Raw genomic sequence first — 26,462 nt, 5'->3', positions numbered from 1 at the left:
GAGGGTTTAATGTTTAAAATCTCTTGCCGCCAGCAGGTGTTGATCAAAAGAAGATCAATCAATCTGCTCAAGGCTTTGTTTAGACAGTGAGTGGAAGTAGCACAGAGCTGTAAATCAGTTTCTTAAAACAATAATTGCTGCTAATTGACCTTCAAGGAAAAACGGTATGTCCTTTCCTTTAAGTGCAACACTGACATAAACCTGACATAACCTTTTCCTACTTAACTCAGCTTAAAGCAACGTTATGCAAAATTGATAATTCATTTTTTTAGCATTGTTGCTCCACAATAAGAAGGATCCCTCTTTTGTGTGTGTGTGTGTGTGTGTTTTCTCAAAAACATACAGAGGTTAATGTGACAGTGAATGGTTGATGGTGATCTGTCCATGCCTTTTCTTCCCATGTCAGCCAGGATTGGCTCCAGCAACCCCATGAACCTCATGTGGAGGATAATGTATGAAAGTATGAAATAATGACTCATAGACAGCACTGCCCTGCATGTTTGAGATGTTTCCCTGCTCCAACACACCTGAATCAGCTCGTCATCAAGCTCTGCAAACGCCGGACAACAAACCACTCATTTAAATCAGGTGTGTTGGAGCAGGGAAACATCTCAAACATGCAGGACAGGAGTCCCTGAGGACCAGGATTGGGAAACACTGGACTACAAGGTGAATCTGAAACTGAAAGTAAGTGGCGACCGACAGAAAAACAAGTTAAAGAGTGATGCAGAAAAGAGGGCTGGTCATAAAGACAAATAAGTCATCAAAAAAACACTTTTACCATGGCAGCAACAACATACACAGAAGAAGTTACATCTTACTGCTTTAAATTGTGTTACTTTACTTTACTTTTTAGCATCTGACGTCAGGTCAGACATGACAGAGGAAGAAGGCCTTAGTGCAGTCGACACTTGCTGCTGAGACTGTGGCAGGAATATAACTGGCAGCATATATGCCAGGCACTATGTCTTGTGTCTTCGATGGCAGTATTCAAATAAATTGAAGATGGTGTGAAGCCATTGTTCACATACTAACTTTAATATCCATCTGTCCATCCACCTTTGTTATCCTCCATTGTTTATCTTGTATGCTTTTAGTAGGATGAAGGTAGTGTTTTTATTAGAAAGTTCAAGATGCCACAGTTCGAAAGGTCTAAATCAAGCATGTTTTAATTGGACTGAGTGTGCAGAAACTCTAGCAACAGAGGTTGGTCCTTTTTTCCCCCTCAATGTAAACTGCATGGGCCCAAATATCAATCAAAACCTTGTCAAACCACCTCTCCAGTTCAGTTCTGGCCAGTAAGACCAGGGCTGAACTTCTCTTCTAGTTCGATTCTGAAGACGGCGTTTGAGGCAGGTTGTGAAATTTGGTGAACGTCCTGCCTGTACTCCAACTCTATCGTTTCACACTCTCAGCAGAGAGTGGGCTGATAAAAGGTCAAATATGGGATTGTAGCAATGGTGACATGTTTGCTCACGATTAGCAGGGTGTGAGTGTGTAATTCACCCGCTCTATCATTTGTCGGTATTTTGAATGGAACTTTTGTTGCCTGCAGTGCCAACACTACAGTATGTAGTAACACTTTCATACACACAGGTATGAAATGTGCTCGAAGCAGATAAAGATCGCTTGATTGTGGTATTTGTGTGACTCAAACGTTTTGTGAAAGTGTTTTAAAATTGCTGGTGTTGAAGAGGCAGAACTGAGAGGTCAAGTGTTCAAAGAGTGAAATGAAGAGCTTTTGTCTTTAATCAATCAGTCAGAACCTGATAAATAAGCAAATATTTACTCCCACACTTTAATGTTTGCACTTAACAACATTGATGACTCCACAAAAATAGAAAGTCAGCAGGATTCTTCTCTCAGCCTTGCATTTGTGTCACATCTTGGCTGCATATTTGTCGCAACCTGGGACAGAAAGTCATGTTTGACTCCAGTAAAAGTACAAAATGAATGACATGATTCATCATAATGTAGAGACGTGTTGGGTATATTAATAGTAACTTGTAAAAGTCTGATCAGAGAGGCCTTTGAAGTGCATACTCGGAAACAGTGTCCATTTTCTATATAGAGTGTTTATTTACAACAAAGGTGTAAACAAAATATACAAGAGTAAAAACTCAGCATGTAACCAACGTAAAGTACCTTAGATCGCATGTGCACAGTGACAACTCCAATTATTATTTACTATTATGAATTAATGTTACATATTTTAGTTTTAATTATTCAGTGTCTAATGCATAGATGTGTGAGCTAACTTTATATACTGCTAATCACATACCGTACACCATCATTTATCAATGATTAATTGTTGTGTTTACATATGACTGTAACAGAAAGACACACAATATTTACCTGTTTACAAGTAAAGTGAGTTGTAACATGAGCTCTCAGCCGTTTTTGTTTTGTTAGCATTATTGTTAGCATAGTTTCCTGTTTTATTTTGTAACTCGTCGTTCGCTCAACACTTCAGACGACTTTACTTCCTGTCTTTTCCCGCCATTGAGATTAGCTGTTTTTACTTTGATGAGTTTCACCTGTGTCCACTTAACTCACCTGCCCTCAGTCTTTATTTAGCCACTGTTCACCTGTCCTTTTCTGGCTCTTTGTCTCGTTTGTGTCCAGAAAACCTTCCATTTCATTTTGTGTAGTGTAGTGTAGTGTTGTGTTTTGTTTTGGTACATTTACTCTTGTCTCTACAATTCTGGTTTGTTTGACATTTTTGATTGACCAACCTTCATAAGAAACTGATATTTATTTACCTCAACCCTCTGTGTCCTGTATCTGAGGTGTGTCTGAGTAGTGATGTTCTTGTTCTGTTATGATCTTTTTTTTTTAAGGAGAAAAATGTATTGGATTCATGAAAATAATTAAATAAATAACACCTTAGCCATTGTTCACATACTAACTTTAATATCCATCTGTCCATCCACCTTCGTTATCCTCCATTGTTAATCTTGTATGCTTTTAGTAGGATGAAGGTAGTTTTTTATTAGAAAGTTGAAGATGCCACAGTTCTAAAGGTCTAAATCAAGCATGTTTTAATTGGACTGAGTGTGCAGAAAATAATTAAAGGTCTTAGGTCTGTTTTTAATAAATAAATCATGTCATCAGATTGCCTATGGGTTGTGCTGGGGAAAAATAGGATATAAGACACACTATAGTGTACATTCTTATAGCCTCTGCAGCCTAAGTGCTCTGTGTTCTCATGGTTTAAGGACAACAAAGTACAGGTTTATTCAGAGGTTTTAAGAGTATGTCAAAAAGAGGACAAAAATTACTTGGACAGGAGACAAACATATGACAGCATTTGTGGCAAGTTACAGAGGTTTATTGTGAAGTGTACAGTTACCTCAGCAGCTGTGGTGCTACAATAGTTAAGTTCACACTCATACCTGGTAGAAGACATTGATTCTAAGTGATTTCTAGCACCTGAGAAACTGGTTTAAGTAAGAAAAGGACAATTTCAAGATGTCACCACATGTGAGTTAATGTTTAGGTATGTGTGTCCTTTTCCTTCTCGTGGTATTCCATATCTTGGTGCATGCTTCATCTTGTTCTTCTGTGTGGAAGGTGCGGTGTCAATGCACCAGCTTTTGACTCCTCCGCACTCAAAGTATTAAAACAGCCTCTTTTAAAAGCACTTTAAGGTTTGCATGTAAAAGCATGATCGCACAAACAGAGAGACCCACCTCTGACTGTTTCCCCTGATCAGACAAATGCGTGCGAACACATTTCAAACCGTAATGGTTTGTTTGGTTTTGTTCTCTTAACCATCCAGCATTTTACTGCAGATGTTACATCATTGTGTAGATTGATTCATCCCTCAATTCATTTAGTTGTTTGGTCCAAAAAAATGTTGAAGATTGTCTTTCTCAGATTATTTTACTCACGACCCAAAATAATTTGGTTTTAATGATCTGTTTGTTATATGTAACTTATTACATGATAATCAGAATAGTTGTTGAGTAATGTAGTAATCAATGAATAATGGTCGCAGCCCTATTTTTCATATTAGAATTGTAGAATTACACATTCACATAACCAAAGGCAAGAAACCCAAAACATATTTCAGTTAAGACTAAGGGGTATTTGGAGGATTTGATCTTCCTAAATTTAAAAGAAAAAAAATCTTGACTAATAAATCAACTAAATAAGTGCATCATGATACTATCAGCTTTTGGCTGCTTGTGTGCAGTGTTTGCCTGATTGCAAGTTCAGACAATTACAGATAAAATGATAAAGTTTCTTCTAAGAATTAATTTAGTCTTCTTGTGTCAGATGTAACGGGAGCTGTTACTGGAAAACAAACTTTTCCATTAGAGTCAACTTGAACTAGAGCCTCACAGAGCTTCAGTCAGTGTGATGGAGGAGGAGGAGGAGGAGGTCAAAACACAAGTCAGTGCTTCACTCGCTGCTTCACTCACTGCTTCACTCACTGCTCACTCACTGCTTCACTCACTGCTTCACTCACTGCTTCACTCACTGCTCACTCACTGCTTCACATGTGACCTACAAATCTGATCAACCACATGCCCACCCACAGACTCTCACACCCAAAAACACGCAAAGCAGCAAGGGGGGGGAGGAGGAGTCACAGTCATTGTTCTTCCTGTGGCTCGAGGTGGCCTGACCCCACACCCTCTACTCTAGACCTTATTATTGGCTGCCCGTTTCTGTGGCAACCATCAATGACAACAAGCGCTTCTATGGAAAGAATAACAGAGGGTAGAATGACAGGAACTGAGATGACACTACTTACACACATAGGTTCTCGTAGCTATCCTCTCACTGACTTCCATTCATTTCAAAGCATTATCCCAAACTTTAACCAGTGTCTTAATGCCTTACCCTTACTTAACCCTTACCTTACCTTAACTTAACTTAACATCAATTCACACATTAGCCCTAAACTTCCCCAGAAATGAGGTGGTCTCATGAAGACTACGAGTCCTGACACGTTCAGTGTTTAAAGCAGAGAGAAAAAAATAAAGTAGACAAAACACATTTTCTCTTTTGAAATCATTTTGATGCTTTTATGAGGTCCAATGTGTGCATGTGAATAACTATGGTTCAACAGGCAGGAAAGTCACAACTGTAACTTTTTTACAAGGCCTCTTCATCAGTAGATGATCTGCAGATTATATCTTTATGTATGTGACGCTGTAGTGAAGGTGTGTTGCCGTCTTTGAGTTTGTAGAGGAACCATACATCCAAAAACTTTTCTGATCAAGGATCAGGTCAGGAGGATTATTTTCTATCTTTTCTAGTGAAGGTCCATTTCAATCAGTGAAATCTATGTCAGACAAAGGTAAAATGGACAAATAAAACATCAATAATGTTTTAAACTTCATTGACCAAAAGAAAAACACTTGATTTGTGAGACAGTTGATGTTTCCATCATGTATCTGTGGCTTTAAAATTTACATTCTCCTGCACCAGAGTGAACAACATTTAGCCTCAGTTCTATCAAGTTTTTAAAATATAGTGAATACAACTACTGTTAGTAATGATTAATGGTTGTACAATCTCAATGCAAAGAGGTGTCAGATAAATGTAGTGTTGTGTAAAAGTTAAAATGAATACTCTGATGTGTCCTTGTGTCCAAGCTTAAACAATGATAAGTGATGTCATGTGAGCTGCTTTTACATTCAAGCCTCTCCTCTCTTCTTTATTTAAGCTCCCTCTAGTGGCCATAAGAGGTCAGTACAGGTCTGACCGAAACAAAAAAGAGAAAAAATAATTCACTGTTGCACACATTTAATGAAATGTTTATTTGTGCATACTGGTTCTGCCATACAATGTGCAAACAAAACAAATGCAGTTTCAAGGTGAATATTTCAGATATGTTAAAATGATTAATTATGGAAACATTAGCTATAGTTAAGATTAGTTGACCAGAAAGCTGCAATAATGTAGACAAAAACAAAATGTTAGCTACCCTTCAAAGACAACATTTGGAATCATAGTTTAAAAGGGCCTGATGGCCGGTGTTGTGCTTGTTGCCACAGTTACGCATCATCTCCAGCACAGAGCAACAGTAAGGCCTTACGGTAATCACCATTTGTATCTCCCTGAAACAGAGACAAATGAAGTCAAATTTAGAGATGTAAAAACATTGTGTATGTGTGTGTGTGTAGATGTTTGATTGTTGTATCATCATACCTTGATCATTGAATGCAGAGAGCAGGCAAACAACCTCCTGAACGCAGCTCTGATGTCCAACATGTCCACCTCACTCCGACTCACCATCACTCTGATCAGGGTGTCGTCGTCAGTACCTGCGCCCTGCAACAGACACATGAACACGTCATCACTCTACACTAGCACAAAAAAGACACAACACGCTTTTATAGCAGTGTCACATTAACATTAACAAGCATGGTCTGGACAAGGGCCTTTCTGCATGTTTGCATGTGTGCGCGGGTTTTCTCTGAATTCCCCGGTTTCCTCCCACAGTCCAAAAACATGCCAATTTGGGGATTAAGTAAATTAGTCTCTAAATTGACCGTAGGTTTGAGTGTAAGAGTGGATGGTTGTTTGTCTCTATGTGGCCCTGTGATGGCTCCCGCGAACCTTCATGTGGAGGATAAAGCGAAGCGGCCCCCAAAAAATTAAAAGAAGAAAACATAAATCACTTTATATTAACCTAACTAATATTATTAAGGTTAATTTAAGGTCCAGGTGCACTTCAGACCTGAATCTTCTATGTAGCAGAAATGTAAATCATGACATAATCAGAAATATTACTATATTACTATGATAATGTTAACAAAACATACAGACATTATTGACCATAGACTGATACAAAAATGGACGTCGTCTTTACTTCTTGTCAAAACAAATACACAATTTGAAGCCTTGAGTTTGGTGAATTGACTGGTGCCATGACATGATTCTTGAAACCTGAAATTCATAGATCATAGGTCACATAGAGCAAGGCACCTACTGACAGTTGTCAGTCATACTGGTGTCCACTCCTACATGCTGTGTATTATTGTATTTTCTGCTCCAAATGGGACCATTTACTAAATTGACTTGAAACTAGTGATTGAGACCATTAACTTGTCAGGAACGTGTTTACTAGATTAGATTTACTGTTATAAATCACGTGAGAAGTAATTTTCTCACAGACTTCCTTTCAAACTGATGTCTTTTTGCAACCAGCAGAGTCACCCTCTGGTGGCTAAACGCTGCTGCAGTTCAACCTTATTTTTCAAACCACAAAACTGTGTCACTTATATATAAAACTCATATTCTTGCTGGGTTTGTTGTCTTACCTTCATGGCGTAGTACAGAGTCTCAGCAAAGTAGGTTGGAACGTCCCTGGCACACTTTACTGTAGCCAGAAAACAGAAATGATTAGAGATATTGTATAAAATGGTTGTCATACAGCAAATCATGAGGACAGAACCAGTGTGTCATGAGGACTTGTTTCTTACCAACAGCGAGGAGCAGGTCTCTCAGGTTTCCAGATGTTTCCCTCTTGATGGTCTCCTCCATCTCATATCCAGTCATCTTCATGTAGGCATCAAACACTGAAACACAGAGGTTCAGAATTAGTCTGATTATGTCAAACTGTGAAATAACTACACACACACACACACGCGCATGCTTTATTCATAGTGAAGACCCTCGTAGACATAAAGCATTCTCTATCCCCTTAGCCAAACCTTAACCATCACAACTAAGTGACTAACCCTAACATTTACCCAAACTTTAACCCAATTCTGACCCTAAGACCAGGTTTTACCCCCAAAAAGCTCTTTAAAGAAGTGAGGACCAACCAACATGTCGTCCCTCCATATGGTTTATATGATTTTTAATCTTCACAAAGCAACACACACGCACCTTTTCTGAGATGTTCTGCACTGCGGTTGCCCAGGATGGTGACAAACTTTTGTTCATCAGTGCCAAACTTCTGCTCTCCTGCCTTGAACATAACCTACAAACACAGAGTCATGACAGTAAATAAACTAAGCTCATACAGTAACATTTCACCGGTTTCAGATTGTATTCAAAGTTATATTATACAAACTTAGAAATGTTTTTATTTGCTATATTTTTAGAACCCTTAATAAGAAAAGAAATACAATTAAGATTAAGGTCTTTCTGTCTTCTGTCTTCTCCTGTAATCAATGACACTTTGACATAGATAAAAGATGTTTAGTTTCTGACGGTAGACATATAGCCTATATTTACATTCCCTCATTGTTAAATTCAAATTATGTATTTCGTCCACTAGAGGGTGTCACAACATCATAATGGATCAGTCCTACCCCCACCTCCAAAATAAACTAAAACAAACTTCTCTTCACCTCTTTTACAGCTCACATGGAACAGTCGACACTCAGAAAACACACACAAAGGACACCATTGATCGTGAACAATAGAAAATATTTACACAAACCTGAGCATCATTCTCAATCTCTGCCCCCTGGATCCCTGTCTGTCTGTTTGCCTGAGGAGAGACAACATTTTTGAGAGGAGAGGCGAGGAGAGGAGAGGAGAGGAGAGGAGAGGAGAGGAGAGGAGATGAGAATTTACCTGAGGAGAGGAGAGGAGAGGAGAGGAGAGGAGAGGAGAATTTACCTGCAGGAGAATAACCAGGAGTCTCTTGAAATGACCTGAAGTGTCGCCACAAATGTCCTCCTCCAGGTCATCATCGTACTCTACAGGAAACCCAACAGACATTTGCTGTTTTAATCTTCACATTCGACTTTTCAGTGATGTGATTGAAAACACACACACATACATGTTAAGTTGTCAAATTATTAGGTACACCTAAGGCAAAACTAATGCATTCCAATAAAACTGTCTAGTAATTGATTCTTCCTCTGAAATGTGTGCAGATCCTTTCATGGATGGATGATAGGTGATCTATTCATCCAAACATCCATTCCTGCTCCTGATGAGGGATGATGGGGGGTGCAATTACTCCAGAAAGTTGATCAAAAACAGATATTTAATTCTATAAAATGCTACACTTGTTACCATTGTACTCATGAGCTTTTAATGCCATGCAGAGAAACTTAGGGAGCATAAAATATGTATGTTTACACTGTGCAAAGTTACAACTTAGATGGTTAATGAAATCACTGGTGAAACGAAATAGACTCTTAACACATCAACATTTTTATGATCTCAGTTGTGTAAGAGAGAGAGAGAGTGTGTGTGTGTGAGAGAGAGAGAGAGAGAGAGAGAGAGAGTTACCCTGTCTGTAAGAAGCTACAATGTCCTTCACTTGCTGAGGAGTTCTGGAGGCAAGGATTTGCACCAGCACCTTCTCATCCGTTCCTGCCCCCTAGAGGCCAAAGGTGGAAATTGTCACATACGTCACATTTAGATTTCCAGCTGCTAAACTTATATATCTGTTCACATTATGGAAACTGCAACTCCTACCTTGATGGCATTGCGAAGTGATGTCACATCATAGGCGAGGGGTGGGGTCATCAGAGCCACTATCAGGGTCTCAAATTTGCCTCCGAGCTCCCCCTTCAGGTCGCTGATCAGATCCTGTTATAAACATACAGTGTTTTCAAATAGCTCTCGTGAAGTATAAATCTTGTGTATATGACTTTTTGTGATTTCTTGACTCTTATTTTATGTGGCTGGGTTGTTTTTGTAATAGCTAGCGTGTCACTCTGTATTTAAACAATTTTAATTTCATTTTAAATGTAATAGTGATTTATGTTCTTGGGTGTGTGGTTTTCATGTTAATGTATTAATATAGCACTTTATTTAGTCTTGACAACCAATTAGTTATTTAAACTATAGTTTTCTTGAATTTATTGGACCAAACACTGCTCATCTTAGCTATCTAATTCAGCCAAAGTGAACCAATTTGCTTTGGATTGATTTTTATACACACTTTTCTGCTCTGCTTTGGTTTGACATTATGAAAAAATACAATTTTTGCAAAGATACAAATGAGACAACTGACATCATGTTTACGTCATTAATATAAAGTTACATGTGAAATTATAATTATTTTAAGATTTACAAGAAAGTAAACAATAGTTAACCCACTTGAAGGTAGCTGTGAAAACATTGATTAAGTCAAACTAACTCGGCCCCCTGGAAGAGTTGCCATAGCAACCAAGGTTGTAATTATACCATAGAAGCTAAGGGAGGTCTCTAGTCATACAGAAATGCCCCTCCCCCATCCCATGAGATTCCTTATACAACATGACTTACGTCTTCTTACAGGTATGGATAAATGTTGTGGCCCATGATGAATATCCTTTAAAAACACCCTGCAAATGTCTCAGGACAGTACTAACTTTTTTTTACTGTTATTATCTCTGTCCTGCTGCAGTTTAAACCATTTGGGTCTCCTCCTGTGACTTCTTCCATCAGCTCATCAGATTTCCATCACACATGGTTAACTTCTTTAAGCATCTGTTTGCAGTCTGCTGCCAGAGAATGGAAACAGACGCTTAAAAAAGATAACAAGCTCTGTCAGCATAATCCTGCTCACCAGCACCTCTGAAGAAGTTCTCTAATTATTAACATTTTATATCTGGCATAACCCCTGATAAAACCATAAAACCACAGTCTGTCATTTTTATGATTCATAAATGCAAAACTGGTGATAAGACAACTGAATCCTCACTATTGTAACATACATTTATGAGAGTGTAATCAGATTTGCCGTTAGGAGTGAGTTGGTCCAGCTTAGTATCGTTTTTAGTTTCAGTTTGTAGTCAGGTAGATCTGAAGCAAACTTAGCAAAGAGGTACAGGTGTTTACTGATTCACAGTCAAAGCGTGCAGAGCACCTACGGTTTGTTTGTTTGCATATCATGATCAATTAAAAAACTGTTGAACCAATTTCAGCTTGTTGAGTGGAGCGGATGTTTTCTTTCTCCAGTTTGTCGCACGAAAAAATTAATTTACTCAAAACAATCTTGGCACTTTCTACTCATCACTGGTAAAATGTATTTATTCTGGCTTATACTGCTTTTGTGTATTTTATAATTTTATGGTTTTACGATTTACATACTGTAAATTTAAGTCATATTCATTTCATTCACATTCATACAACATACAAAATCTAATTTTATTTATGCTGTTTTATGTTTTTTTGAATCACATTGAATGCTACATAAAAATGTTTAATTGATTGACTGATGATTGAGCTCAGAATATTTTAATAACTTATATAAATATAACTCATCATTGATGTATATAAAAAAAATGAATGCAGTCTTTGGTTGCAAAACAAACTCTCAGGCATCACTTTCATTGACAACAGTGACATCCTGTGCTACTGAAGAAGCCGTGAAAAAAGCGACTGAGACATTAACTCCTCAAGAAACTGATAAATAACTGCTACCTCCATCATACTACAAGGGCCTAAATTATCAAACCATAAGGCTACGTTCATTACTGTATACAGTCTATGTACTTCATGCAGACAGACTTGATTGACCTGTGTGTGTATGTGGGTAGTGATGTTATGAGTGGTCATGTGATTGTAAGGCTAACCAACCTTCCCAAACAGAGTCTTGTATGTGGTCTTGATCTCCTGCCTCTGGGCGTTGCTGCGAGATGTCAACAGCTCCAAGATGGCATCCTCATCAGTCCCTATGGCAACAAGCACCATGGTTACTCAGCTGTTTATAACTATTCTCACAGGACATGTGTACTGTATTATAAACAATGATGACAAGTATTTCCCTCCACATAATTACAACTTTCAGAGCAGGACAGTGTGTTGAGGCTCACAGTGACACGTGTCAAGTTTCACTTCGTGGCTCATGTGTTTCTGACTCACTGCTGGCTGGCTGGAGCTCCACCCAGACAGCAGGGATTACTATATTAATTGTTCAGATAGGAACTCCCCAAAGACCACTGGTTTGTTGGAGGACTACTACAGACTGGCATGCCAGCAACATATCAGATAACATTGTGCTGACAGAAGGTACACAGTACAAACACACACTGGCATCATCTTACCCAGGCCTTTCATGGCCTTGCGCAGGGTCTCGGCATCTGCACTGGCATTGAAGTTTCCGCTGGGTTTTACAGTTCCTCTGCTGGCCTGCAACATAAAAGATGAGGACAGATTTTCCAAAGTTATTTGTCTTTTTTTCTGAAAAAGAAAATCCCTTTTTCTTTGCAGCTGATACTTTTTCTTTTTACCCCACTGACACTGACACAAATTCTTATCAAATTCTTCCAACTACATTATACGCATATTACAGAACAAAGTGTCTCATGACATCCATAACTTCAAGGATAACATCATGCAAGTACCTAACAATTATACTGCATACATGTGACACCAACACTCAACAAAAAACATATTTGCCCCCTGCAGATTGCAGATGACACCACAGTGGTTGAGCTTTTATCAGCCACTCGGCCAACAAACTGCCACTGCACACCACTAACAAACAAATTACATGTTACACACTGGATCTTTAATACCTTTTAATACATGTTATCAGGTTAAAATCATATTCTGTATGTAATCTGCACATAAGAAGCCCTGAAACCATAATGCCAGGTGTCTGAACATTGATTTGTGGGTAATCATTTCATACATAACAGCAGTAAAGAATGTGAGAATGTGATAAAGCTGAAACACATTGACTGAATAATCAATCTGAGTTAAATATTTCATGCTGCGCCCATTGTGCTTCATTGTCTTTAAGAGATGTTTGGAGAGAGAAAAAAACCATGGGAGTATCTCTGGAATTCTGACCCTGGAAAACATTTGGGAAGTCCAGAAGTCTTGTTTCTCTGCATAAAGAAATGTCTACAAGCACAAACACTCACAATTGCCACAAGATCTAATTAACAGCTCACACAGACAAGGACGTATTCAGACAATCAGATCATGTCCATCGAACTGCGTGACTTAACTTTGGCTCCTTCAGTTGACAGGAGTTTAGGGAGCTAGTTCAGACATGACTGAGGTGGTGGGGGCTTCAGGTGAAGGTATGTTGACTCTCTACAACATTTCACCTGCTTAAACAACTAACTGGTTTCTTTTCTTTCAAGCAAATATTGTGACCCACTCCTCCACATACATTACTTACATTACGTTACTCACCACAGGGACTGTACACATTCCCCGAGGTCATGCGTGTGTGTGTGTGTGTGTGTGTGTGTGTGTGTGTGAAGTGAGATGAAATTTGTTGCTAACTGTATTTTTACAGTCAACATTGTATGGATGGATTTCTGTGTCTTTATCCACTGGACAAAGAGCATAATTATGTATTTAACTTTAAAGAGACAACAGACAACTTTCGTGGTCCTAGTGGTCCACTGCTGTTGAGTCATAACAAGTGACCCTGAGTGAAAAACATGGGAGAACTGTATTCTTTTCATTGTTTTGTGTAGGGAATAACATGGTCCCTTTGTGCTGTAAATTGAGTTTGTTGATGATCAATACAAGTGCACATTACACTGTGCAATAACATTATAATTCAAATTTTTAACAGTTGTCTATTTCAGCTTTAGAGTTTAAAGTTACATACTGAGTATTCTACAAATTAATAGAACAGTTGACCCTGGTGTCTATGAAAAACACACTGATTTTTACCTTTGAAACCAAAAATCTCTGAAATATATGCTACACATTTTCTACCACAGTTTTTGAGAAGTTGTAACGTTCTACAACAGCTGCTCTTTTTAGACAAAGGAGTGTCTGGGGTTATTTGTAGATGCAAATGCATACAAATATACACGAGTGAGTACAGTTCCTTTCACAACTGTAGTGTATGTGGGCCTGGCTCCAAATAAACCACAGTGTCCTTAAATATGTCCCCAAGCACAACGAGGAACAAACTGCACCTGGCTTTGATAACACAAAGTGAACTGAGAGTATGCGTTAATAAGATCCATTACTTGCTGGTTTTGGTTTTTAGGCCGGAAGTCAATTTCAATCTTTGGATGAAAAGACCAGAAAACAACTGCCTTCGGGCTACAGCAGTGTCATTTTAATGACTTGACTGAATATGATAATATTCATGGAGAAAGACCAACTCCACCCTAACTCACAAAGAAATTGACGGATTCCCCTTTAAGAGCAGGCGGAATGCTTCAAACTCAGGGCTGGTTGTGGACATGGGTGTAATAAACAGAGGAGAGGTGGAGAGACAGAGAGACCCACCCGTTTGGAATACAGCCTGTGTGAGTCATACACCAAACTTCCCAACTTCCCCAAATGAAACCTCTTTGTAGCCCCACAAGCAGCACACTTAAACTTAAACCACACACAAGTGTCTATACTTGTAGGAACCCATTTCTGACTATTATGCATCCTCTAAGTCCTATAAACTCAACCATGCTAATGTCAAACCGGACCTAATTCAAACTTGTTCAAACAGCCTTTAAAAGTATCAATAAAGGAGAGAGATCCTCTTTGTAATAGTTTAAACCGTCCTCATTGGCATAGTAATACAAACCCAGATACACACTTTTAAAGTTGTTTAGGTGCGATTACTCTGTTAAAATAGTGATAATACATAAGCTGCAAATACATGTACATGCCCTGCCTGTTCACTTCTATCTAAACAGATGGACTGACTCATTTAAACAAGTTTAGTTTTATTGCAAATATATAAATAGATCCGTTTATCAAGAGTTAATTAATAGCCCTTTTTTCTTTGTATTGATTTGCTCAGATAAAATCTCAGGATTATATAATGTGGATTAAAGTAGGCGTTGTCAGCGAGTTGAGAGGGTTAAAAACCAATGTGACTCACGCATTTGCATAAATAACGGACTTTTATACGAGGAATTATAACTTCTGTCGCCTCGCTGACATGACGTTTTCACTATTGCTTAATAACGGAAATAAAACAGACTCACCATTTTGAGGGTGCTGGGAGTTTATATCAACGGCGAGAAGAAAATCTGCGAAGGGAGAAAAACGTTGTTAAACTCAAAATGCTAAACTCTGAGGAGCAGTGTTAAAACTGTCACTCGGGTTAGACTTCAGTTTAGTAGTAGTTGTAGTAGTTGCTCTGTCCTGTGGACTCAACAGACTGTCTGTCCAACTTCCGTTTCTTCTTCAGTCCCCAGGTAGTCCGTCTGTCCCCCGCCGCTGTCCTCGCTCACCTGACTAATGCTGCCCGACATTTTCTACTTAAGAAGCCGAGAGAAACTCACCACAAAAGTCGCAGCAGACAGATGAAGCCCGGTGATGAAGGAGACAGAGAGTCTGAGCACACAGCAGCAGGAGCAGGAGGAAGAGGAGAAAGACGTGGAGAGAGAAAACCCACTCGGAAAAACTCTTCTGTGCGCGTGAGTGCGTGACGGGTGGCGCGCGTGTGTGTGAGAGCCACACCCCAGTGAGAACTCTGCCCTCGATGCATTCTGGGAAACGTAGTTTTTGATGGGTTTTGTGCTGAAAAAAGTTGTCCACGTTATTGTGACCTCTTCAGAACATTTGCCTGTAAAAACAGTGTTTATTAGGAAAAGGTCAGAAGCAGCAGTAGTTCTCAGGGAGACTAAAATCTGGTCCTAATGAGGCAGAATCTTAATGTTGAGGTCCTAGTTTATACCAAGATTGAACAATGGCTAGCCACTGTGTTCTAAAAAGTGTTCAGATGTGAAGAAACCTGAGTGTAGCTGTCATGTTTTTCCACAAGAGTAACTTTGGTGAAAACAACATAAGCTGTTTATGAACTCAATAATGCATGTGCTCCTCAGAAGAAAATGAAAATAAACATTCACCAGTGAACAAGAGGACTAGGAGGTAACAGAGAGTACTGCAGCAGGGTCAGTGCTGGTTGTGATCCCGATGATGTTTCTGTGATTATCCGCAGTCAAGATCAGCCATGTGACACCTGTATTGTATTATTGACAGGGCATGCAGATTCCATACATGCCAAAGCAAATGCAAAAGAAAGGCAGACATTCGTGGTGAAAACATGGTGGTTGAGATTAGAGCCTAGATTTGAACTGTGGTTAGGTTATGGTGAGGAATAAGCTTTTGGTTAGGCTGTGCAATCGTGCATATGTGTGTGTGTACATGTCTTATGCAGCCTGTGTGGACCAATTGTCAGACAAACCTCTTTGTGTGGACATCTTGGTACACAACTTTAACTGAATTTTTGAGGGTTAAGACCTGGTTTTAGGGTTAGGGTTAGGCAATTAGTTATGATGGTTCAGGTTAGGGTAAGCAGCTAGATAATGCATTATGTCTATGAGTGTGTATTTATGTGTGGATTCCATGACTTCAAATGACATTACATTGACTCACATTCATTTTCTGAAGACTTTTACACTCACCTTAACCATAACTACTACTGGCCTAACCCTCCACCTAACCTTAACCTAATCACACATGTCTTCACCCTAAAATGTAGTAATTTACATTATGGAGACAAAAGGCAAGTTTACATTTTAAGGTGAAGACATGTGTAAACTCAACACAAACAAACATGCGTATCGCTCTGTGTGTGTGTGTGTGCACGTACCTGTTCCTAATGAGGCAGAACCTAATTTCTATGAGACTAAACTTCAGGGCTAAGATTTGAATTGTGATAAGTTTAAGGTTTGAGTTTGGCTTTAGCTGGTTATGGTTAAGGATAGGGATAATGCCTTAGACTGTCCAAATGAATAGAAGTCAGTACGGACTCCTTTAAATGGTATGTGTGTGAACCTGTGTGCACGCATCCATATGTGTGTGTGTGTGTGTGTGTGGGTGTGGGTGTGTGTGTGAGTACTTGTATTTGTTACCTCACTAGGGCATAAATACTTTATTGAGCAGGTATTGAATAAACAATGTCATGGAATTGATTTGAATTGTTTCTACCATGAATGCCCGGCTTTCTTCTGCATTTGCTTTGGCATGTATGGAATCTGCATGCCGTGTCAATAAATCACCAAGTTAACTGAACCATGAGAGACAGAGAAATTTTATCAATGAGACAAAACACACACACACACACACACAGACAGGTACAAGTGTCACATAGTTGATCTTGACTGCAGATAACCACAGAAACCTCATCAGGACAGGATCACATCCAGCATTGACCCTGCTGCAGTACTCTATATCTCCTAGTCCTTTTGTTCACAGGTGAATGTTTATTTTCATTTCCTTATGAGGAACGCCTGTATTGTTGAGTTCACTAACACAGCTAATGTTGTTTTCACCAAACCTATTGTTGTGGAAAAGCATGACAGCTACACTCACACCCAAACAAATTTTAGAACAAAGATATTGATTGAAAGTCACACGGTAACACAGTGGCTAGCATTGATACCTCACAGCAAGAAGGTCACAAGTTCGACCGAGGGCCCTTTTGTGCGAAGTTTGTGGATGTGGGTTTTCTCCGGGTTTTCCGACTTCCTCCCACAGTCCAAATCATGCAGATTAAGTTAACTGTACAATCTTAATTGGCCATAGGTGTGAGTGTGAGAGGGAATGGTTGTTCGGCTCTGTATGTTGGCCAAGCAATGGACTGGCGACCTATCCAGGGTGGACTGGACCCTGCCTTTTGCCCTGTGTCAGCTGGGATTGGCTCCAGTCCCCCTGTGGTCCTCATGTGGAGGATAAAGTGGTCGACTATGAGTGAGTGAGATAGTGATTGAAGCAACAAGTCTAATAGTAATGTTGACTAAAAACACAATCACAATGAGAAGATAAAAATAAGACAGGCAATTTGTTGATTAAAATGTGTGTTTTGGCTTTTTGTTACTCATTGATGTGTGAAAATCTCTTTAAACAAGGCTAGTGAATCCATGATATTAATTGAATCCATGATATAATGGAATATAGTCACTGCAGTTATAATAATAAGTTTACATTTAATACATGGAGATGTTTTTTTGTCACAGTCGATGCTCAGACCATCATCTACTTCCTTCCTTTAGTCCTAGTAGTGTGTTTACTTTATGTTACCATCTTGTCATTTGTCTCCCCCATCTGGTTTATGTGTGTCATTGCTGTGTCTGTTTGTATGGGCACAGCTCCAGCTTAAAGTGTCTGGCACACCGGCACAGTGTGGGCAATCAAGTCATCAATCACCCTGTCTATAAGAGGTGTAGGCTCCCCTCTATCCTTTGCCAACTTGTGGAGTTGCTTCAGTGTTGTTGTTATGATTGGCCAACATATTCAAGATAAGTCTTGTTTTCCCTGGTTTCATGTGTAAAATAACCATTGTTACTACATGCTTGGGATTATGCTGTTGTGCTACGTCAAGATACTCACCTCTGTCAAGTCACACACCATCTGTATCCAGTCAAATCACAATCAAGTCAGGATACTAGTGACTAATACAACATATCTAGTCTGATGCTGCTTCTGGGTCCATAAACAGACCTTACCCCAATATAACAGTTTTGCTATTTATCGCAGTGACTAATATATCATGGGAAAAACATTACATCCTTGTATTTTCAATATTTATGGAAAATAATCTTTTTAAAGGAACTTAAGACTGCAACCTGTCACTTGCAATCATTTTTTAGGGTAGAAAATTAAACAACTGATCAAAATTAAACATTCAAATAAGGAAACAAATGTAGTGTATCACATTATTCACATTACAATCACCATATGAGTGAATCATTGTACAGATTGTACAGGTTATAGTGCCACCAAGAGGTAGGAAGTAAGAAAATCAACACAGCCCCAACCTAAATTTGAAAATACAAGGGGAAAGGAGGAGGATGAACATGGTGCTAATTTCCACTCATCTGCTTATTTTAACCGGTGTATTGTATTACCATATACTGGGTGAGAGATTTTAAATGATAGTATAGTAACATAACACACACTTTTCTAAAAAGCTGACATTACCTTCATGTGAGTAGAAGCTCATTCTGAGAAAACAAAGGGTTAAATAGTTGAGTCACTGTGGTTTTTTTTTTTAGCCCAGTCATTGCCAGAGAATGGGTTGGGATCCACAGATAGGGTCATCTGAGAATTATTATTTTATTTTTTGCTATTGTTGTCTAATCATTTTGCAGTTTTTTTAACCCTTTACTTAAGATTGATAAAATGTATCATGAGGCATAAGTTGTGAATCAGTTATCAAACATGTCTCTTCGAAATGGCTGGTTTACTTATTCAAAATAATATTGGGTGATACATAAATGTGTGTTTGGGCATCACTGATTTACTTCTGTCTTAATCAAACCAACTGATAATGATTCTAAAAAGGAAAAAAAAACACAAATCTAAGTTACTTAAAGTTAATTAAATTATCAACGCTGTATAAAAGTAATTCTGATGGCAGGACGATTTTTTCACATTAAGTGCACTATTTATTAAAATTATTGCACTTGAAACCTTTTGAGGGGGCATTTATGCTATGGCAGCTAGAATTTAGATGGTCAGTTATGTAACAGTAACAGTTATTATAATTTTATAATTTGTACAGGAGACAGGATCATATTAGGGGAAACACGCCTCAAAGTGATCTCGTTCTAGAAAGAACGAGGTGGTCTCAAATTCAGGGGTGTGATTAAAATTAAACGTAATTTTACAAAACAGCTATTTATTTATATGTTGTCGCTGTGTGTTTAGCAGGGAAACGCAGCGTTTAAATGTGTATAATAAATCCTCAACGAGAATAAAATCAGTGCACCATGAGGCTTTTGGGTTTAGCCCACCCCCGTCTACCTGTAAGATGGTATGACCAGGCAATTTAAAGTCTACGTTGTGTAACTTTAGCTGAACGGCGCCAACGAGCAGACGAAGGGAAAGAACACGGTCAAAACTCGCCGAGTCATCCTGAAACACTGTCACAATGGAGTGGACCGCCATGGAAATTAACCCCGAGGTGGATAAATGACCATGTTTGATAACTTTTACCTGAACGTAACGGTTTCCGACGTTGAAAACTCATATTGTCGCCTTTGTTTTTGTCGTTTCAGATGCTCAACAAGGTGGGTAGCAAATGTTTGATTCGCACTAATGGCGGCATGTTGGTAATTTCAGCAGTCGGGTAAGTTTTAAAGTCAGTAGTTGAATGTATGTACAGTTAAACCGTCTACGGAGGTGACCATTACGATGCTTTGAAGCCACTACGCAGTAGCGGAAATCCGTACAGTTGGATATTTCTTTTAACAGTTCAGTTAAAAAATATAAAATAATATTAAAGGATAGAGCCATAGTAAAAATGTCATGCGTTTATTTGTATGTAATGAGCTGCAGCATCCTCCCCTGCTGCACCGTGTCCCCGCTGTGTCTGGGCTGAAAGGGTGTGGTCACCCTGGATCACCAGTACAGCATGCTCACACCGTGGACACACGTCGTCACTTTCATCTCAACACCGTGTTTTGTCTGTTTACTCCTCGTGTGTTTCAGATGATGGACAAACTCGGCGTGGGTGACAGCTGGCGCTTCGTGGATGTGCTGGGGCTGGAGGGTGAGCAACTCTCCACCGTCCCGGCACCATGTTGTGCCCTCATGCTGCTCTTCCCACTCACACAACAGGTAGTAATAATGTGATGGTGACCGAGGGTGGGGTGAGGGTGGGATGCATTATGCCAAGACGTTTGAAGTTATTATAGCTGGATATGTAAAATATATGTTATTAAATGTCATCTAAACAAATTAATATCTCATATCCATGATACCATTCTTCCAATCCTGTTTCTTTTTTTCAATTCATATTATGAGGTTAATTTATAAATTCAAGATGAGTCCAAGATATCTTAAATTGGAATTGTGTCTAGTCTCAATTAATATAATTGTGGGTAGTTGCAGATATCCATTGTATATAAATTGTAGATATCTACAATTTAAGTAAAGATATCTGCAACGGCACACCCCATACACATGGATGAAAAAGTGATGTCATTTGTAATAGGAAGAATGTCATGGTGGATAGGTTCAACTGTTCTTTTGACTAAGAGAATGTGATTTCTGGGTCCAGACTACCTAGTTAATGTTAAAACGGCTTGCCAGAGATGCAGAGAGGGCATGAGGAGGGCGAAGCAGCTGTGCGATGATGAGGAAGTGATTCAGCAGATGCCAACCCGTTAAATCAAACTCCAAATCAATCAATTCCACTGGTCTTCAAAATTATGAAAACATTTCAGTTCGTCAACATGAGATGTCTTTTGTCTTATCAAAGACAATCATAACAGAAACTTAACCAGCAATTATTTTGTTTTTTTAAATAAATTGTTGCTGCTTTTCTTTGTCTTGATATTATAAGAAATTACATTTGTTATCATATGAAACAAGTGCATATGACATCATCGATGGAAAAATATGCCACGTAAACATGCCAATCTGAAAACTCTGACCCGATACAGCCACAGACCTTTCGGAAACAAATTTAATTCTGAATGAGGGGGCTGGTATATGCTGATCGTCATTCAGATCAGTGTTCAATCGATCTGATCATGACTCTTTATCATGTATCTGCTTCACGTAAACGTGACTTCTGGAAAATTAGATCACACTGCGCATGTCATAATAGTCAATTCTGATGGAACACTTGATGTGTGTTTACACCCATCGGATCATTTTATTTTGCATCCATGTAAACAATGGAATTATAAATTCTAGTCGGAACAAACCAGAAAGTGGTGATGGGCATTTTTAACTGGTGACATCTGTGATGTTCTGTAGATTAAAGTGTGAATGGATAAATCATAAAATAAGAAATAAAACAATTGTAAAAGTTTCAGTTGTACCTTCTGTTTGTCTACACAGTGTGTTCTTAAAGCCAGATGATAATGAACACTCTTTCTGTGTTTATGACAGCATGAGTCTTTCAGACAGCAGCAGGTGGGCAATATTGCAGAAGACTCCAAGGCTTATTTCCTGAAGCAGACAGTAGTCAATTCCTGTGGCACCATTGCCCTGCTTCATGCTGTGGCCAACAATCAGAGCAAAGTGACCTTCAGTAAGTGAAAGTGAAAGTGATGTGCATCCTGGAACAGTAGCACAGATTGATGTACAAAGCAAGCATGATGGGGCGTGGATTAGTAAAGCAGGCACTCCTGAGGATGAGTCCTACTGCAGAGATTATAATCTGTCTTGTGTACCTTTTGCTGCTTGTGAAATTAATTAGGTTTCCAAATCTTTACAAAGTAAGAAATATTTTTGCATCCATTACTTTGTAACATGTATAATCTGTTTGACAATTTCTGTCAGGAAAATGTGCATACTCAAGAATGTACAGAATTGTGTCTGTGGCATGTTCTACAACTGAAAAGAAATGAATATTTATTATTAATCTTGCTCTACTACTCTGTGTTTTCAGATTCTGATTCTGCCTTAAAGAAATTCCTAGATGAGACTGCAAACATGTCTGCTGATGACCGTGCCAAACATCTGGAAAAGAACCAGGTACTGCTGATTTATGTCAAATGTATCTTGTGCAGATTTATCTCACAAGATTATCTACTCTCTATGATCTCTGCTTGTGTGTACCTGGTCATTGTTTTGAAAATATAAAATAAATGTCAAAGTGGGTCATGAAATGCAAACTGAGCTGATACTATTGTGTTTCTTGTGCAGGCAATCTGTGATGCTCACAGTGAGGTCGCAGTGCAGGGCCAGTGCAGGGTAAGTAACTACAACCTCAACAGCTACTTATGGTAGGGATGCACGATATTACTGTCACAATATCAGTATTGGATGAAAGTGGCTTTCAAATCGGAAAATGCACCTAGATTAGGGATGGGAATCTGTATCAATCCGATACTGGCCAAAATCACTGGTTTTAATATCGGACATATAAAAATGTAAAATCCGATACAAATCCAAAACGCTTTTGTATCGCATGCTTCACTATGCACAGACTTTGAATTGGTATGACCGACTAAAACAGAAGGTAGAATAGTCTGCTACCTCATTGACTTCTGGGCTGACGCTCTGCCTCTCTACTATTATTTTTATATGTTCATTTATTTTGTAAAATGAAGAAAATGTATATCTATATCAGCTTTGTCATGATAATGCGTAAAGTACTATGCCAATTTCACTTCAGAAGAGACTAAATGACCTCTGCAGTTGGGCACATGGAAAACTGTATATATCAGTATCAGTTATCGACCCAAGCACTTCTGATATATTGGCATATCCGATAACAGCTAAAAGTCCAATATTGAGCATCCCTTACTAATGGATTACTGCCCATTTAACCCACAGTGGATTCATTATGCATGAACTGTCATCCTAATGGTCACTAAATGTTAACTGATTCCTCACTGCAGATGTTACAAATCTGAAAATGCTTTCAGTAATACCAGATTTAGGTAGATCTCTTCCTCTGTCCTTGCACAATTGCTCTCCCATGCATAAGTTGGGTATTTATCCTCAAAAGATAAGAGACTTTAGTAAACCAGATGTAGACGATGTTCATGAAGTTTGCCCTTTTTGTGCACATTTTCTCTGAAGCTTTTTTAAAATTAATTTACTAAATCAAAGTAATACTTACACATTATTTTACTTTCACAGCCGGAAGCTGACAAAGTCAACTTCCACTTTATTGCCTTTGTCAATGTGAATGGACAACTTTATGAATTTGGTAAGTATGTACATGCATCATGCATATTATTGTATGTGTTTTACATGAGATAGAGACATTGGATTCTCTATTTTTTGTTTTTAAGATGGGAGAATGAACGGGCCAGTGAAACATGGAGCCACCAATGAAGAATCCTTCATAATGGTATGTAAAACAATCATTCTTCAATTTAATGTGTCGGTTATGGATTCTTTTTTTAAATTTTTTAATGTTCCTTTTGAGAGCCCTTTAGTTGTATATCAAGCCACCACAAGATGTCGCCACATGCATTGGTTATAGAAATGAAATATGATTCACTGGAGTAGTATCCTCAGATGTCTTCATTGACACATAGTGGGTAGAGAGACATTTCAAATGTTGTTTCCTGTGTCTTCTTCTTTTTAATCATGTGCAGGATGCATCCAAAGTGTGCCGTGGATTTGTGGAAAGGGAGCAAGGTGAAGTCCGCTTCTCTGCTGTGGCTCTTTGTCGCAGTTAGATCATTGGTAGAGAACGATATCATCAACAGAGATGTCTGTCTGCATTCACATGGCCAACGCAATCAGCAGGCACCCACAGTGACCTGTGCACACACATACATCTGCAGACACTATGCACAATAAAGCACACATTGTTTCCACACATTGCACTCTCATCTCACGAACAAAGCATTCTTTCGCATTAGCACATGCCCACTCATACTATCAAAAACCCTTTCGTTCTGCTTACACTAACTAATACAAGCTGGTCCAAATATCTTTTTTCTGTTTTCTCATGTAGCTGTGAAAACTGTAAAACTTGAAGACCGATGTTGTTCCAGTTTTTTTTGTGTGTTATTATTGGTGCGTCTGTGTCCAACTGGGAAAAAAAATAATACACCGTCTTTTGTGCCTGTTTGTTTAAAAACAAAAATCTACATTTGAATGCCACCATTTGCTGTGTGGTCGAGGTTGTAAGAATCTTACATTCCCGAAGGAAGCCCAAATGTGTCTGTAGGAATAATCTCACCGTTGTTCAGAGCATGCATGCAACCTTTTGCATCGTATTCTTGGGTGTCATACTGACATTTCCCTGAAACTCTGTGTTCTCTCAGAAGTTTAAATTTAAAATGGAGAATTACAACATTAGCGGCAGATCACAGAAACGTTCTTTGGGCCATTTTCTTTTTGTTTTAAATGCACTTTATTTGAAAATGTCTCTGAATGATCTCAATGCCCTCATAGTCAAATGCACTGATACTGTGTTAGTTTAACACTAAAACAAAAAATTTGAAAATTTGCTGCTGTATGTTGCGGTTGTTCAGGATGATTAGTTCTGTATACCCAAGCTGTGTTAAATTTGTTTACTTTTCTGCACTTTGCAAATACTGTTGTAGTTCTGCTGGTGATGCGGCTGTGAAAATTCAATAAAGCATCCATTAAAATTAAAAGTGTCTATCGTTTTCATACATTAAGGATCACGCTTGCCATGTGCACCTGCTTTCTACAATTACCTGAAGTGTGTTGAACTGCAAGAACAATAACATTTGTCAACTTGTCAAATGTAAAAAGTAGCTATTCTTGGTGTAGTTTTGCAGGAGTGGTTAGAACAAAACTGAACATTTCATAAACCAAATAATGAAACATGAAAATTAAGAAAAAGTTGTAGCCCCAAATCTTAATAAATTACAAAACACAACCAATTATGTAGTATTAAATTATTCCGTTGGTCACAAATTTGCATTTAACCTGACCCACATTCATATTTTCTGTCTCTCTGGAGTATGAAGTTGTCAATATCCTCCGGCCTTTATGGCTCAGGGTTCATTCTCGCTGATCTGAACTCATTTTGAGATTTGAAGAGCTGAAACAAGAGAAGAATTCATGATAGACTGGTGTTTTACTAACAAGATCTTTCTTTAATTGGCTGTTAAAGACTAGCATGTGTGACCAGGACCTTTGTAAATGTACTTTTGGCCAACAGGACTGAAACTGAATGCATCAATCTGAGGCCAGGATTCAAACTGAAATCCTTACTCAGACATCTCTCCCTTTAGGTGATTTGTTGCACTGGAAATAAAGGTTTTACCTGTCATTTGAAAGGGCCATAAATATTTGCGCACAATAGGAAAGAGACAGAAGTTATCAATGTCCAAACCAGCTGTTTACACAACTGTTATCAGTGGCTTCTACTGAGGCTATCAGTGCTTATGTCTCTGATGGCTGCTCAGCCACTGATATGGATTATTGAACTTTGTTTGTGACTGAAGACAAAAAAATAGGTAGGTTATAACCTAGAAGGGGTTAACATATTAAGACTCTTGGTCTACTTTAGGGATTCAGGATATGTATTTCTACAACTCTTTGCTGTAATTTCATTACATATGATTGTATTTAGCATACTGATTAACAACAAAATAACATATCTCCACGTCTTTGGCCGTGAAAGGGGATTTAGAACCTCATGTTCTGACAAAAAGTTGAGACAGGGATGTCTGAACGATTTTGCTTTCAACATCATAAATTTTTTTTATGAAATGAGGCTGAATTTAAGTTTGTGACACAAAAAGAAATGGAATAAAACCAACTTTATAACAAAAGGGGCCTCAGACAAACTTTAACAAAAAAGTTCTCGAAACAACAGTTTCCATGCCAGACATCAAGTGTACATTTCTGACTGAAGTGTGATTATGTATGATGTAATGAGCCTTTTGAGTGGGGCTTTTCAGGCCCAATCAGTAAGTAAATCTCTGTTCAATGACTAAAAACCATGGGCACTGTAAGGTGGCGTGATTCCAAGGGCCCAACGATTAAAGGGTTTACACACTCACTGGCCACTTTATTAGGTACACCATTACCCTATCACATGGCAGCCAGCAACTCTGTGAAGATGAACAGCTGAAATTCAATATGAGCATCAGTGTGTGGAAGAAAGGAGTTTGAAGGTGACATGATCGTTGTTGCTCTGGTGTATTTCAGAAACGGTTTATCTACTGGGGTTTTCACTCACACACAACCATTACAGAGTCTTAAAAAGCGAAATT

The 26,462-nt window shown here is 38.6% G+C and overlaps 2 protein-coding genes across 3 annotated transcripts; one reads left to right on the top strand and one right to left on the bottom strand.

Moving 5' to 3' along the window:
- Positions 1 to 5,743: 5,743 nt before the first annotated feature.
- On the bottom strand, positions 5,744 to 15,275 carry anxa5b (annexin A5b). Of its 2 annotated transcripts, XM_044028253.1 has the most exons (13): positions 15,126 to 15,275; positions 14,826 to 14,870; positions 11,961 to 12,045; positions 11,494 to 11,588; positions 9,403 to 9,516; positions 9,214 to 9,304; positions 8,593 to 8,672; positions 8,411 to 8,461; positions 7,852 to 7,945; positions 7,443 to 7,538; positions 7,281 to 7,339; positions 6,166 to 6,288; positions 5,744 to 6,074 (listed from the first exon to the last, which is right to left on the bottom strand). In XM_044028253.1, the coding sequence occupies exons 2-13, from the start codon at positions 14,826 to 14,828 to the stop codon at positions 6,012 to 6,014; spliced, it is 954 nt and encodes a 317-aa protein (XP_043884188.1). In that variant the 5' UTR covers positions 14,829 to 14,870; positions 15,126 to 15,275; the 3' UTR covers positions 5,744 to 6,011. The 2 variants fall into 2 exon arrangements, with proteins under 2 accessions (XP_043884188.1, XP_043884187.1); XM_044028252.1 differs by lacking the exons at positions 14,826 to 14,870; positions 15,126 to 15,275 and having other exon boundaries at positions 11,961 to 12,054.
- Positions 15,276 to 17,987: 2,712 nt separating this feature from the next.
- Positions 17,988 to 24,869, top strand: uchl1 (ubiquitin carboxyl-terminal esterase L1 (ubiquitin thiolesterase)). The gene is made up of 9 exons (XM_044028254.1): positions 17,988 to 19,753; positions 19,848 to 19,859; positions 20,281 to 20,409; positions 21,691 to 21,832; positions 22,193 to 22,278; positions 22,450 to 22,497; positions 23,392 to 23,461; positions 23,547 to 23,605; positions 23,856 to 24,869. The coding sequence occupies exons 1-9, from the start codon at positions 19,721 to 19,723 to the stop codon at positions 23,937 to 23,939; spliced, it is 663 nt and encodes a 220-aa protein (XP_043884189.1). The 5' UTR covers positions 17,988 to 19,720; the 3' UTR covers positions 23,940 to 24,869.
- Positions 24,870 to 26,462: the final 1,593 nt, after the last annotated feature.

Source organism: Solea senegalensis, linkage group LG6, assembly GCF_019176455.1.
Source record: "Solea senegalensis isolate Sse05_10M linkage group LG6, IFAPA_SoseM_1, whole genome shotgun sequence".
Lineage (NCBI taxonomy): Eukaryota > Metazoa > Chordata > Actinopteri > Pleuronectiformes > Soleidae > Solea > Solea senegalensis.
This window is presented reverse-complemented; position numbering and strand designations above follow the sequence as displayed.